Source organism: Rhinopithecus roxellana, chromosome 9, assembly GCF_007565055.1.
Source record: "Rhinopithecus roxellana isolate Shanxi Qingling chromosome 9, ASM756505v1, whole genome shotgun sequence".
NCBI classification, from domain to species: Eukaryota; Metazoa; Chordata; class Mammalia; order Primates; family Cercopithecidae; genus Rhinopithecus; species Rhinopithecus roxellana.
The window spans coordinates 135,546,013-135,559,503 of record NC_044557.1 but is presented as its reverse complement, the minus strand read 5'-3'; the positions used below and the strand labels follow the sequence as shown (position 1 = coordinate 135,559,503).

At 40.8% G+C, this 13,491-nt stretch overlaps 1 protein-coding gene across 1 annotated transcript in view; it reads right to left on the bottom strand.

Moving 5' to 3' along the window:
- Positions 1 to 13,491, bottom strand: part of INTS9 (integrator complex subunit 9) — a 125,690-nt gene that overhangs the window by 67,282 nt on the left and 44,917 nt on the right. The window contains exons 3-5 of the mRNA XM_010370900.2: positions 12,653 to 12,713; positions 9,136 to 9,198; positions 1,500 to 1,639 (exon numbers count right to left, since the gene is read on the bottom strand). Coding sequence (XP_010369202.1) covers positions 1,500 to 1,639; positions 9,136 to 9,198; positions 12,653 to 12,713 — 264 coding nt within the window. The remainder of the gene's footprint in view (positions 1 to 1,499; positions 1,640 to 9,135; positions 9,199 to 12,652; positions 12,714 to 13,491) is intronic.

The following is a 13,491-nucleotide window of genomic DNA, read 5'->3' as shown; positions in this document are numbered from 1 at the left end:
ACATTTTAAATGGATAAAATAAGTTTTCTTGACATGTTTTAGGAATTAGCAAAATTCCATCTGGAAGAATACTCCAAGGAAAAATGGAGTAGGCTGCTAAATGCAGAAGGCTAGCTCTCTCTGAGATGAGCTGGAGTACCACAGAACCAGGGATGAGGAATCTAAGAAATGCTGCGTTATCAGCTGGATCAAGGTACACAGGCTTTGGGGATTCACAGGACAGAGAACTGCAGGAATTCTTGATGGCCAGAGGATGATCACAAAGCTAGAAATGGATTTAACACCTTGAATCCTCATTCCTAATCTAATACTGATGATCCATATTGACTTAAATCCCCTCCAAGCTAACATATACATACTGTTAAGCCATTAATGTATTAGTATTTGAAAGCTAAACAACTTCATTTCATTCTCATTTATTTATTTTGGCCTAATACCATCTCCTCCTTCCATCTTGAAGGAAGAGTGCTAGTTTCAACATCTCAAGACCTGTGATTCCAGCTCACTGGTGTCCTGGATGTAGCTTTCATAGGAACAGTATGGTGTGCTGATCCTCACTGCTTTAACTTTTCCAGACTAGAGGCTAGTTTTTTTAGCTTATCCTCTCAATTGAAATCGATGCATCACTTTGAGTGTTTTACTTTCCTATGAGAGCCCTTCCTCAGCTCACTTATGGTTACATACACAGTGCAGGTAATATGGTCTGACATAAAAACAAGAAAACACATTATTTCATCTGTAAGACTCTAGAATCCAATCTAGGAGTCTACAGTAATTCTTAAGTCTCACATTTTGGGACCTGACAGTTTCAACTTATACCATTCTTATTTCAAAAAATAAATTGACAAATTTTTTTTTCTGGAGTAATTTTCTTTACCTAATTTCTCACTAAATGATACTATGGTTACTTGTGATAACCACCCGTGTCACAAAGGCTTAGTAGGGGCAGAGAAAGGGATGGCAGAGGCTTCTTAGAGTCAAAGGAAAACTACAGTTTTACTCCTAGATTGCTCAGTTTCACTCTGTCAACAGCAGAGACAACTTAACCATCTATTTACCTATCTATCCTATATTTTCTACAAGCTGTCTCCATTTATAGTCTACAACAAACCACAAAAGGGGGAATTTTTGAAAGCAAAGCAATAAAATGTCTTCTTAAAGATGCTACACGCTTTCCCTTTGAAGCCCTCTGCCTTGCATCTTTGTGGCATCTTCCTAAACATTACCTCCCCTAATTAGTATCCTCTGTACAGCTGTCTCCATGAACTCCTTCCAATTAATTTATAAGAAAAAGACCAACAAGGCTACTTGCACCATCAATCCTTAGGCATTTCCAATGAACATTCCTCATCTAGAGAGTTGCCTACTCCTGCCTGTTCTTCGGGTTAGTTGTTCAGAAGGAAGTAACCACCAGCTCTGGTATAATACTGTGACAGTGTCATCACTGAAAGAGGAGCTCCGCAGCCACATCCTAGCAGGATCAGAATCAACCCTCTCACCTGCCGATCTGGACAGTGGGTTCTGTGGCATACACTGTGCCTGTGAAGCCGGTGTGCTCGGTGATGTATGGCAGCGCCATCATACAGTGATAGTTAGAGATGAGAATCACATCTACTGTAGACAGATCTATTAGCTCGGTCTGAAAAGAAAGGGAGGGAATGATATATATCTGTTCAGGGATCGATCAATATGATGTGACTAAAAAACGATGTTGTCAGAATGCAGAGAAGTAGTTTTTGTATTGCAGAATAACAATGGCTTTCCCTGCAACACTGCCATTCTCTCATTTGAAGAGGTTTTCTACACTGACATTAAGTAGCAGGACAGGATGGCCAGCAATGAGAACACAGCCAGCCCAGAGGCAGCACTCTGATTTTACTAGAACAGAATTCTTCTGAATTAGACTTATGAGGTTAAATGACAGCGGGACCCTTCGGCAGCTGCTGCCAGGCAAGTGAAACCAGGTAGCTGGAAGCAGAGAGAGCAGCATATAGGCTGCAAGCATACACGAGAACACAACACCCCACTGCTACAGATTAATGGGCAATGGGGACACAGCACACAGAAACCAGCTCTTCAAAAGCCAGATGGAGAGACAATTGTTTTGTTTTTTCTTTTGAGGTAACTTTTGTTAGTTTATTGCTGGTTATAGAGCTCCCCAAAAAAGCAGAGTGGCAGTCATGAAAGGAAATTATCTTTTCATCTTCCATCCTAATCTTAACCCCAGACCTGTGCTTTGAAGTTCATCACTAAGGTCATGTAAAAATGGAGAAAAGACAAGTTAGCAGGTGAGGGAAAAGGCTATCCAAGTTTGGGTAAATTTTAGGAAAACACCTAAAATTTTTCCATATATTTAAGTCCTAACAGTCTGTCAAGGCGCAATTCTCTTCTTCCACTAGGTCTTCCTGATTTGCTCACAAGAAAGAAACCACATCTTCCTCAGAACTCCCAAAGTATTGTATGTGTAACTCAATTTTTAAATTTTTATTTCTTTTTGATACAGAGTAGTTGGGTTTACAGATGTGCCCTACCACGCCTGGCTAATTTTTGTATTTTTAGTAGAGATGGGGTTTCGCCATGTTGGCTAAGCTGGTCTCAAACTCCTGACCTCAAGTGATCCGGCTGCCTCAGTCTCCCAAAGTGGTGGGATTACAGCAAGCCACCAAGCCTGGTCTGTATGAGTAACTCTTATGACAGTTCACAATCTATACACAACACCTCAAAGTAGCACTCTGTCCTGTGTGACTCCTCTGTCCCCTCCCACCTGTGGCAGCCAGTACTTAACAAGCCTTGGTGTGCTTCTGTTGAAGGAATGCAGCTTTATTAGTGGCATGTTCTGGGAGAAGTGAGACACCGTGGTTCAGAGACAACCTGTCACTCACAGGGCCCTCTGCCGTGGAGGTACATTTCCCATAACCCTGGGAAATGTACGGTGCACTAAGGAAAAGCAAGTGACTCGGTTAAGAGGTGGGTCCTTGAGATAATACATCCCCACAAAGAAGAAATAAGAAAGATGATGTGACACAGCAGATGAAGAGAGGCAGGGTGCCATTCTGGCTATGGGTATTTTCCAGCTGAGTAACTTCACAAATAAAATGAGTAATTTAATAAAGATGCCAGGCAGCATTGGCCCCCAAGGACAGGATGCCAACAGAGGTCATAAACTATTCAGTGCCAGGGTACTGCTGTCTGTGTGAACACCATGCCTAATGAACAGCCAACCCATCCTAACCTTCACCCCAAGTTGTGTACTGTCCTTGCAAGACAGTGTCCCCCTCATGAAGGACCATACAACTCTTTGCTGGTCCTACTCTCCACTACCTCCCTAGCATCATTTTTAAACAAATAGGGAAATTAAGACGGAGTAGCACAGGGATAGATCCAGAAGAAAACAGTGCGAATCGCACTGAAGCAACAATAAAGCTGAAAACCACCACCAGTCCTCACGTGCACAGAAACTGGGTGAGAAAACTAGACATTTTTCTTTAATGTCTAAGAACCAGCCCATAGAGTCTAGAATTAAAAAAATAAAAAATTATTCTGTTGGTCTACATCAAAAATGTACACTTACATAAAACATTTTTCCTCTGAGAAATTTAAATTCCAAACCACATTTATATACATGTAATTCTTGACCAACACAGGGGTTGGGGTGCTGACCCCCTGGACAGTTGAAAATAACTTTTGACTCCCCTCAAACTTAACTATTAATAGCCTACTGTTGACTAGAAGCCTTCCTGATAACACAATTAACACATACTTTGCATATATACTATATACTGTATTCTTATGATAAAATAAGCTAGAGAAAAGAAAATGTTATTAAGAAAATCATAAGGAGCCAGATGTGGTGGCTCATACCTGTAATCCCAGCACTTTGTGGGGCTGAGGTGGGAGGACTGCTTGAGGCCAGGAGTTTGAGACCAGCCTGGTTAACATAGTGAGACCTAATATTTAAACAATTAGCCAGGCATGGTGCTGCACACCTGTAGTCCCATCTGCTCGGAGGCTGAGACAGGAGGATCACTTGAGCCCAGGAGGTCGAGGCTGCAGTGAATTATGGTTGTACCATCACACTTCAGACTGGGCAATAAAGTGAGACCCCATCTCAAAAACAAAAATCATAAGGAAAAGAAAATACATTTACTATCCATTAAGTGGAAGTGAATCATCATAGAGGTCTTTATTTTTGTCATCTTCACATTAAAACAGACTGAGGAGAAGGAAGAAGAGGGGTTGGTCTTGTTGTCTTGGGTGGCAGAGGGGAAGAAGTGTAGGAGGTAGAAGGCAAGGCAGGAGAAGCCGGCACACTCGGAGTGCTTACGGATATATGTCATAATTTGTTTGACATTTTCACGTTTTCATTTCTCTAAAAATGTTTTTATATGGTATCAATCCTTCTTCCACCATTTTAGTTTCTGTGCCCATATCATAGAAGGATCCAAGTTGTGAAAAAAGTCAAAAGCAGTCTTGAATAATTGGAACCCTTCTGCCAGACTGTCTAAATCAATTTGTTTTCCAGCACTGCTTCTTCTACGTCCTCTTCTTCATCATCTGGCACTGGTTCAGAAGCACTCATCTTGGTCAGGTCATCTTCTGTTAACTCCTCTGGTGTGCTAATAGGCTCCTGAATTTCTCCAAGTTCCATATCTTGAAACGCTTCACCTCCCACTTTTTTTTTTTTTTTTGTCATATCCACAATCTCTTTCCTAAGTTCCTTGACTGGTTCTGTTGTACATCCTGTGAAGTACAACATCTGGACACAGTTTTCTCTAGCAGGAATTTATTTATTGTTTCAGGCTTCATAGCTCTTTCTATAACAATGATGGCAGGTTCAATGGTGTAATCCTTCCAGACTTTCATGATGTTCTGTTGGGGTCCTCTTCCATAGAGCTGACAGTCCTTTCCATGGAGTACTGTGATGAGGCTCAAAGGTTCTTATGACCTCCTGATCTAGAGGCTGAATTAGTGATGGTGTGTTTAGGGCTTTAGACCACTCTGACACCTTTGGAGTTGAACTCATTGGATTATAGGTGGCCAGAGGCATTGTCCAATACTGAAAGAACTTTAAAATGCAGTCCCTTAGTGGCAAGGTACTTCTTGACTTCAGGGACAAAGCATCAACGGAACCGATCCTGAAAAGCGGTTCTCACTGTCCAGGCCTTCTTGTTGTACAAGCCAAAGACTGGCAAATGGTGTTTATCTTTTTCCTTCAAGGATCAGGGGTTGGCCACTTTATAGATAAAGGCAGTCCTGATTAAACAAACAAACAAACAAAAAAACCCGAGTGCATTTGCACAAAACAGTAGAGTTGGCCTATCCCTTCCTGCCTTAAGTGTTGGAACTCACTTCTCTTCCTAATAAATGTTTTTTTTGTGACATTTTCTCCCAGATTAGGACACTTTCATCTGCATTAAAAACCCGTTCAGGCAGACAGTCTTTCTCCTCAGTGATTTTCTTAATGGCATCTAGGAATTTGTCTGCTGTCTCTTGGCTGGAGGAAGCTGCTTTTCCTGTTATCTTGACATTTTTTTAAGCTTTCCTTTTGCTTTAAGTTGTCATACAATGATTTCACTTTTTCTTGAATCACATCAGAGTCTACAGGTATGCTTTTCTTACAGCAGACTTGCACACACGTAATGCTGCATTTTCAATACAAGGTAAAAATGTATTTCACAAGAAGTACAAGTTTTCATGCCTGCTGGTATAGCTACAGTGACAGCTTCATGTGTTTTCTCTTGTTTTTCTTTTCTTTTTCCTTTTTTTTTGTTTAACAATGGTCCTTTTTTACAATGGTCCTTATGCTGGATTCATTTGTCTTGAAATGGCAGGCAATATTAGCTGCAGACTTCAATCTACGTATCAGGCACTTCAACTTTTCCTTGTAATGCCATGACTTTTCTTTGCTTCTTGGGAGTACTTCAAGCATCACCAGTGGCACTTCGTATGGGTCCCACGGTGTTATTCAACGTTAATGGTACTGCATTAAACATGACGCAAGATCCATGAGAACTGCGAGAGATCACTCTTTACTGCAATACGCAATTTACAGGAGAGGGGAACTGCTCACATGGAGATGACTGGCATCACATAGTGTTTTAAGCGGACACTTGAGCTCACCACAACAGCAACAGGAGGTGGCTATGAAGTTATATACTGTACTACAGTTTTATGCATGTGATTAAATACTGAATCTTAATGCTCGTTTATGTTTCTTTCGAGTGCAAATCGTGTCATGTATGGTCTGTAAATGTTGGTGTGCATAGTTTTGATAAATTTTAACTTTTTCAGCCGGGCACGGTGGCTCAAACCTATAATTCAAGCACTTTGGGAGGCTGACGCAGATCGCTTGAGCTCTGGAGTTCAAGACCAGCTTGGACAACAAGGCAAAACCCCTCTCTACAAAAAAAATACAAAATTAGCAGGGCGTGGCTGTGTGCATCCGTGGTCCCAGCTACTTGGGAGGTTGAGGTGAGAGGATGGCTTGAGCCAGGAAGGCGGAGGTTGCAGTGAGCTGAGATTGAACTACTGCACTCCAGCCTGGGTAACAGAGTCAATGAAAAAAAATTATTGGCTGGGCGTGGTGGGTCACGCCTGTAATCCCAGCACTTTGGGAGGCCGAGGTGGGTGGATCACCCGAGGTCAGGAGTTTAAGACCAGCCTGGTCAACATAGTGAAACCCTGTCTCTACTAAAAATACAAAAATTAGCTGGGCATAGCGGTGGGCACCTGTAATCCCAGCTACTTGGGAGGCTGAGGCAGGAGAATCGCTTGAACCCAGGAGGCTGAAGTTGCAATGATCCAAGATTATGCCACTGTACTCCAGCCTAGGTGACAGAGCAAGACTCTGTCTCAAAAAAAAAAAAAAAAAAAAAAGAAATTCTCTTTTTATAACAAATTTGTGTATACTTTATGGTGGCAAATGAGAAAATAGACTAGTTTCTATACATACTTTATGAATTAATGAATGTCTAATATTTTCTTAATTTGTTTGCTATTTCTAGACTACGCAGTTCATCTGCAAGTTTTTTCAAATTGTCATAATGAAAAACTCCACATGTAAGTGGACTTTTCCAGTTCAAACTCGTATTGTTCAAGGGTCAACTGTACTAACATATTTACTTACATATGTTCACTCAATGGAATCCAGTAAAGATTACTCTATCTTTAAAACTGCTGTATACCAACATTTGGGGTTCTACAGACCATAAATTCAATCAAAACAACCCTCATTTGCTGGTTGCGTACTGTACTGGGATACAAAGATATATAAGCTATTTGCACTAGTTTGTACATTTCTTTTTCTTTTCTTTTTTTTTTTTTTTTTTTTGAGACGGAGTCTTGCTCTGTCGCCCGGGCTGGAGTGCAGTGGCTGGATCTCAGCTCACTGCAAGCTCCGCCTCCCGGGTTTACGCCATTCTCCTGCCTCAGCCTCCCGAGTAGCTGGGACTACAGGCACTAGCCACCTCGCCCGGCTAGCTTTTTGTATTTTTTAGTAGAGACGGGGTTTCACCATGTTAGCCAGGATGGTCTCAAACTCCTGACCTCGTGATCCGCCCGTCTCGGCCTCCCAAAGTGCTGGGATTACAGGCTTGAGCCACTGCGCCCGGCCTAGTTTGTAAATTTCATGATGATTGGGACTATGGCTGTGTGGCTCACCCACAAGTCAGTGAAGACTGGGCTATAATAAGTGTCTCTCTCCTGCTTCCATTACTCTCCCATTTTTTTTCCAATCATACAAGGCCTGGCTCTACCTTAAAACAGTGACTATTACTAATCAGTGCCCTAAAATCTTGCCTGAAAAAATGTATATGGCTCGAGAACCCTAAATATATCACTAATCCTTTAGCTTGGCAAAAGTGAACTGTGGAATGGTAACTGTCTAATTTAAAAGCTGAGTACCCTATAGAGCAAGTCAGAAAGCCACTGGAACACCAATTCATAAATTCTACAGTGGTGTCCATAAACGGAAGGCTGCAGTAGTCAATATTACACGTGGTCAACTGAAAACAAATGTAGCACCTAGGATCAGGAATCTTCAAACAGATGGCGAACTGCCCTACCAATTCCTAAGTGACAAATGAGGATGACAAAATGACTTTGGTTAACGGTGAGGGAGAGCTTTGGATTCTTGGATTCCTTCAGCTTTAGGCTTACTACTAAATCTCAAACTTTCTCCCTTATCTGCCAACTTCAATTACCAAGTTTGTCTGTGTTTCTTTTTCTGTTTGCTCTGGTACCCTCAAAGACACATACACATACTTCCAAGAGAGAAAAAATGTTGATCTACACGATATTAAACAAAGCGTAGAAATGGAAAGAGAAGGAAGAAGAGAAAACAAAAATAAGAGAAACTGCACTCCAAATTCTTTTTCTCTTTGGCCCTGAATTTGTGGAAGTATTTTCTACAGGTACTGTGATCCACTGGGCATATGGAAAAAAGAGGATGGCACCTTCTCATGAACCTGGGAGCAGCTCCGGCTTTCCACATTTCACATGTCTGTTAAGAACCGCATCTAGGCTACTCTGGGGATTAGGTCTCTCAGCTGAGATTAGCTGCCTTTAAAACAAATGGAAACTGATCTTAGTATCCTTTGAAAGGATGAAACTGGCCCCACACCCTAACAATAAGTCTCACTATGATAATAATAAGTAACTGTTTTCTATGACTCAGTTCAGAATCTATGAATTTCAAACAATATTAAATACGGTATTTTAAGTCAGCAAGAATTTTTACAGTTTACTGGCATTGGCTAAATAATAGCAATTGTCAGTTATCCACCATAAAGCAAGACCAGGACACATATGGCTAACCTAAGCACATAGGCATCAGAATCATAAAACTAAAAGGCTTGAGTTATTTCCTTACCTTGCTCAAAACTATGCCCTAGTAGGAGTATTAGTGGGGATTACAGAAAGAAAAGGAAATAGGAAGAGAGTGACGTAAATGACTTACAGACAATATAAAAAGCTGCTAAATGATCACATTTTGGCTGTGTAACAATATGCCTGGAATAACGGATTCATTTAAACTTGAAAACAGGAAGCTAAGCCTCTTGAAATTATTTCTTGACTTCATTTTGAGCAATTACATAATAAGGTTTGTATCTACAATAAGATTCACCTTAATCTTACCTCTGGTAAACAGAATTCAGGCACAGAATCCACAAATACATGACCCGAGCACTCTTTTAGCTCCTAAAAGAAATGAAAAGAAAAACACAAGGAAGAGATATCCAGTACATACAGGACCAAATAAACATACTCCTCAAACAAAACTTTTCACGAAGAATCATAGACTACTAGAGTTGGAGGGAAGCTGGGAGGTTATTAGGCCAACTGTCCTATGTTTAGGCTCAGGCAGGCCAAGTGTCTTTTTAAGGGTAAAATGCTGGTTGGTTGCAGACTCAGGACTTGAATGCACACTTTTTGAAACCTCTTCCATGCATGGGTATGTGCTGCTCCCATAACCCACAATCCAGAGGTTTCCAAATAAGGCACGCAAACTGTACTAGCAACACCAGAATTATGTGGGGACATGGATTATAAAAAAGATCCCTGGCCCTATCTAAGACTGAAGGGATCAGAAATTGGGGATGAGGCCATGGAATGTGTGTTTATAACAAGCACCTCCAGTGATTCTGTCATGCTGTCAGGCTAGGAGTCATGGCCCTACATAAACTGTTTAGAGGCTTTTTCTCCACCTACCAAGGGTTGGGAGGAAAGGGGGACATAAGGAGGGAGGGTCAAGAGCCTGAAACAGGGATTCAGCATCCACCACCAGCACTACCACCATCACCACCTCCTCCGCTACCACAACTACCACCACTACCTCCACCACCACCACCACCACCACCACCACCACCACCTCCATCCTCCACCTCCACCTCCACCACTGCCACCTCCACCTCCACCACTGCCACCTCCACCTCCACCACTGCCACCTCCACCTCCACCACAACCACCACCAGCACCACGAATATAATGTTTTTCCTTGCAGAACATACCATTTATTTAGCATTATAAACCAAATGTATTTATTCAAAAGAAAAAAGTATATGTATAAAGAAATAGATATAGTCCAACCTCTCACCCCACCCATGACCCACCAAATTTAATAAACCTGTCTTTCCCCCACAGGCTGACCCTGAGAAAAGAGTGTGACAGAAGGTAGTTCATATGGGAGGTGCTGAGAAAACAGAGTGGAGAAGTGATCAGTGCAAAGGAAGGTGACAGATAATGGCTTTGTCACTGAGCCACATACAACTTGGGGCAACTAGAACTTATCCCCATGGGGAAACTCAGAAATGGTCTAACACAGACAGCTCCGAATTATCCCACTGAGGAGCAATGGGGCTGAAATGTTTATATACCAACTCCAGCATTTTGTGCAGCCTCAGGAAAAAAACTCTCAGGCAAAGCCATACAGACACTGGCAGATGGAATTATGACAGATGACAGTGAAATAGCAAAGTCCGAGAGATATGGGCGGGCTACCAATAGGGTCTGCTATGATGCCTCCTGAAGGCCACTAATGCTTTCTCCTCTCACTGACACTTTAAACTGAAGTCCACAGTGAATGTTTTGCACCATCAAGGCTAAAGCTACCTATGACTTCACACTGAACAGTAAAAGATAGAATGTGGTTCACAGTTTCCTTTGCTCTTTCCAGAAAGGAAAAGATACTTTTGTAATTTTGTTCTATCATGTTTACATTAGTCACTCAACATATATTGTATGTATCTATATATACATGTATCTACAGTTACATATCAGAGTCTGAATGATTTTACTCTCAATCTTTATCTGAAAATAGGGCACTGACTACATAGTACTTTTGAATTTTATAAGTCTCATATCAGAACCTTGATAGACAATTTCCTCCCTTTGCCTTCCACTGTACACTCTGGTTCCTCTCCTTAGATGAGTACCATTTAACTAGTGACAGGCTGAGCTGAAAGGAGACTGGGCACTGTTCTTAATTACAATGTACCTGCCAGCTAAAAACAAATGAGCAATTATGTTTAATGGGAGAAGACTCCCCACTCCCTTAGGATGAGGTTAAAAATGATTAAAGACAAATCATGGGAAATTTCAAAGCTTTGCCTGGCCTTAAATGGGCTATGTAATCTTCTTCCCCATAATGCTACATTTCAGGACAGGGCATATGATGAAGTCTCCTCGCAGGCTCTCATCCTTCCTGGCCTGCAGAAGCATATTTGCCATTCCAAACACTTACAATGTCACTGTATTTTATTCACCACTCCCTTCTAATGAAATACTCCCACATACACATGCAAGTCATTTCGCTCACAATGCGCTGGTAATGGGATGCTTCAGAGCCTTTTGCAGGGAACAATGATTTATAGCCAGCAGGAGACTCAGGCTGAAATCAGGTGCACAGGTTTCTGAATGTCACATAATTTTACAGTCAGCTCTGAAGAAAATCTGGTTTCAAATTATGCATTTGGCTTGTACTTGAGGCTACAGTGCAGTTACAGGAATTAACTCTTGTAAAAAGAACACTTCTTTATTTAATAGTATCTATTATAAGAGAAAATGCTTTATTTAGATGAATCATGTTAAGCATCTTTAAACTCTTAGTTTTTCAAATGTGAAACTGAGGAAAGGAAGAATAATTTAGGGGACTAAGAAGTGGCCTGAGGGGGCTTTATAGTCTTTAACATTCCTATACCTCTGATTTTCGTACAAAGTTTGACTAGCTTATAGTTGGAACATTTTTTGGTAGCTTTAGTCTTTCATTTATTAAGTAACTGTCTAACTATTGATCCGAGGAAGAAATTGCGGAAAAGATAACCTAATGTCAAAAATTTAATAGCCTCGAAGAGAAAGAAGTAATTTAAGCCATTTATTTTAGGTGTAGTCAGTTATTAAAGTCGTAATAGGACTCCAAATCCCAGATTCCTAGAACTGTTTTTCTTTTTTTTAAATCATCTATAAAGATGATCCATTCTAGGCTATCAGGACAGGCTGAAATGGGATCACAAATCATAGCGTAGGAGACCCTCTACTCAAATTTACCTAAGAGCACTGTCCCCTGCACACGAAGGCACTGCCGGGGAAGTCAAACACTCTGCTCCTCAGACCATTCCCCACACAGTGGCCAGAGTGATCCAATCTGACAATGCCACTGTCCTTCTGTAACCTTCTGTGGCCTCTCGTTACCCCAAAAAGAACCAAGCTTTTTACAAAGCCCTACCTGATCTGACCCTTGATAGAAGCAGTTTAAAACTCATCTACTTGAGGATTTTAAAGTTATTTAAAAAAAGGTTTTACTCTTTCCAATCACAAAATGAACTGGATTGATTCTTTAAAAAACCTTGTCTTTGAAACACTCATTGCAATCCTAGAAATAACAGTTTTCTTTCTGTGGTGATAAAAGGTATTTGCAGCAGAAGTACTTAAATTTCTACACATGAGCAAAATGGATCTGAATCAGAACAGTGACATTCTCTAAAAGGCACTTAAAAATAGTAGCTACCATGTCCTGAAGACCCCAGCATAGATCTTGGGGTTTTTCAGAGAGGGAAAAAAAAAGCCATCAGTCACACTACTACAGGGTGGCTCTGGTATGAGAAGATAACTTTCCACTGTGTATAGATAGGCTTTTGTTTGTAGTCTTAGATATTACCTTGTCCAAGAAAGCATTTCCATCCTTCAGGGACCAGCCAGGAAGATTGGACAGCCTGGGACTGCAAAACAAAATATTAAGATTAAATTAACCTAGATAGATTATAATCCTCAATGATTTCATGGTAACTGCACTGTCTCCATAAAGTTAAGAACAGTTTAAAATTACTGGTAGTAGTTCTTACCCTAAATACCAATCAAATATAAGAGAAATAACCATGTTGTATCAAGCTTAAAAATTATGTGGCAATAGGATATTAAAAGATCAAACAGTTTGGCGGAAAATTGGAAGAACTACAAGAATCGCATGCAGAATAATAAAGAAAAAAGAAAGATGAAACATGAGAGCCTTTTATAGTTGTCCAATCACTCCATCTTCTTTCCCATGTGTTTGACCACAGTCCTTAGGACAGAGCAGAACAGGCATCATCTTATTGCAGATGAAAAAACAGATGTAGAGATGATAGGAGCTCTGATGAGAACACTGCCCTACTATCTACCCGTCAGCATTCATCACAAACACGAATACCCGAATTCCAGTCCAATCCATGCTTTGGGTTCACAGCTTTACAAATGGATTAGTCACCTGTCACCTGTGACTTGAGTTTCCAATTCTGGAGAATGAAGCTAGTTTTCCCAAGTATTACAAAATGACACCATGTCTAAAGTGAACAGCTTCTAGCAGATGAGGTCAATTTCATGTGTATGTTACATTTTAAAAATCTGAATTAAAAAATCATTTACTACTAGTAATCTAAAGATTTAACTGTGTACTACTAGTTGACTAGAAGAAATATAATGCAAGCTGAAAGTGCCAATAACTCAGGAGAGAAAACAGTA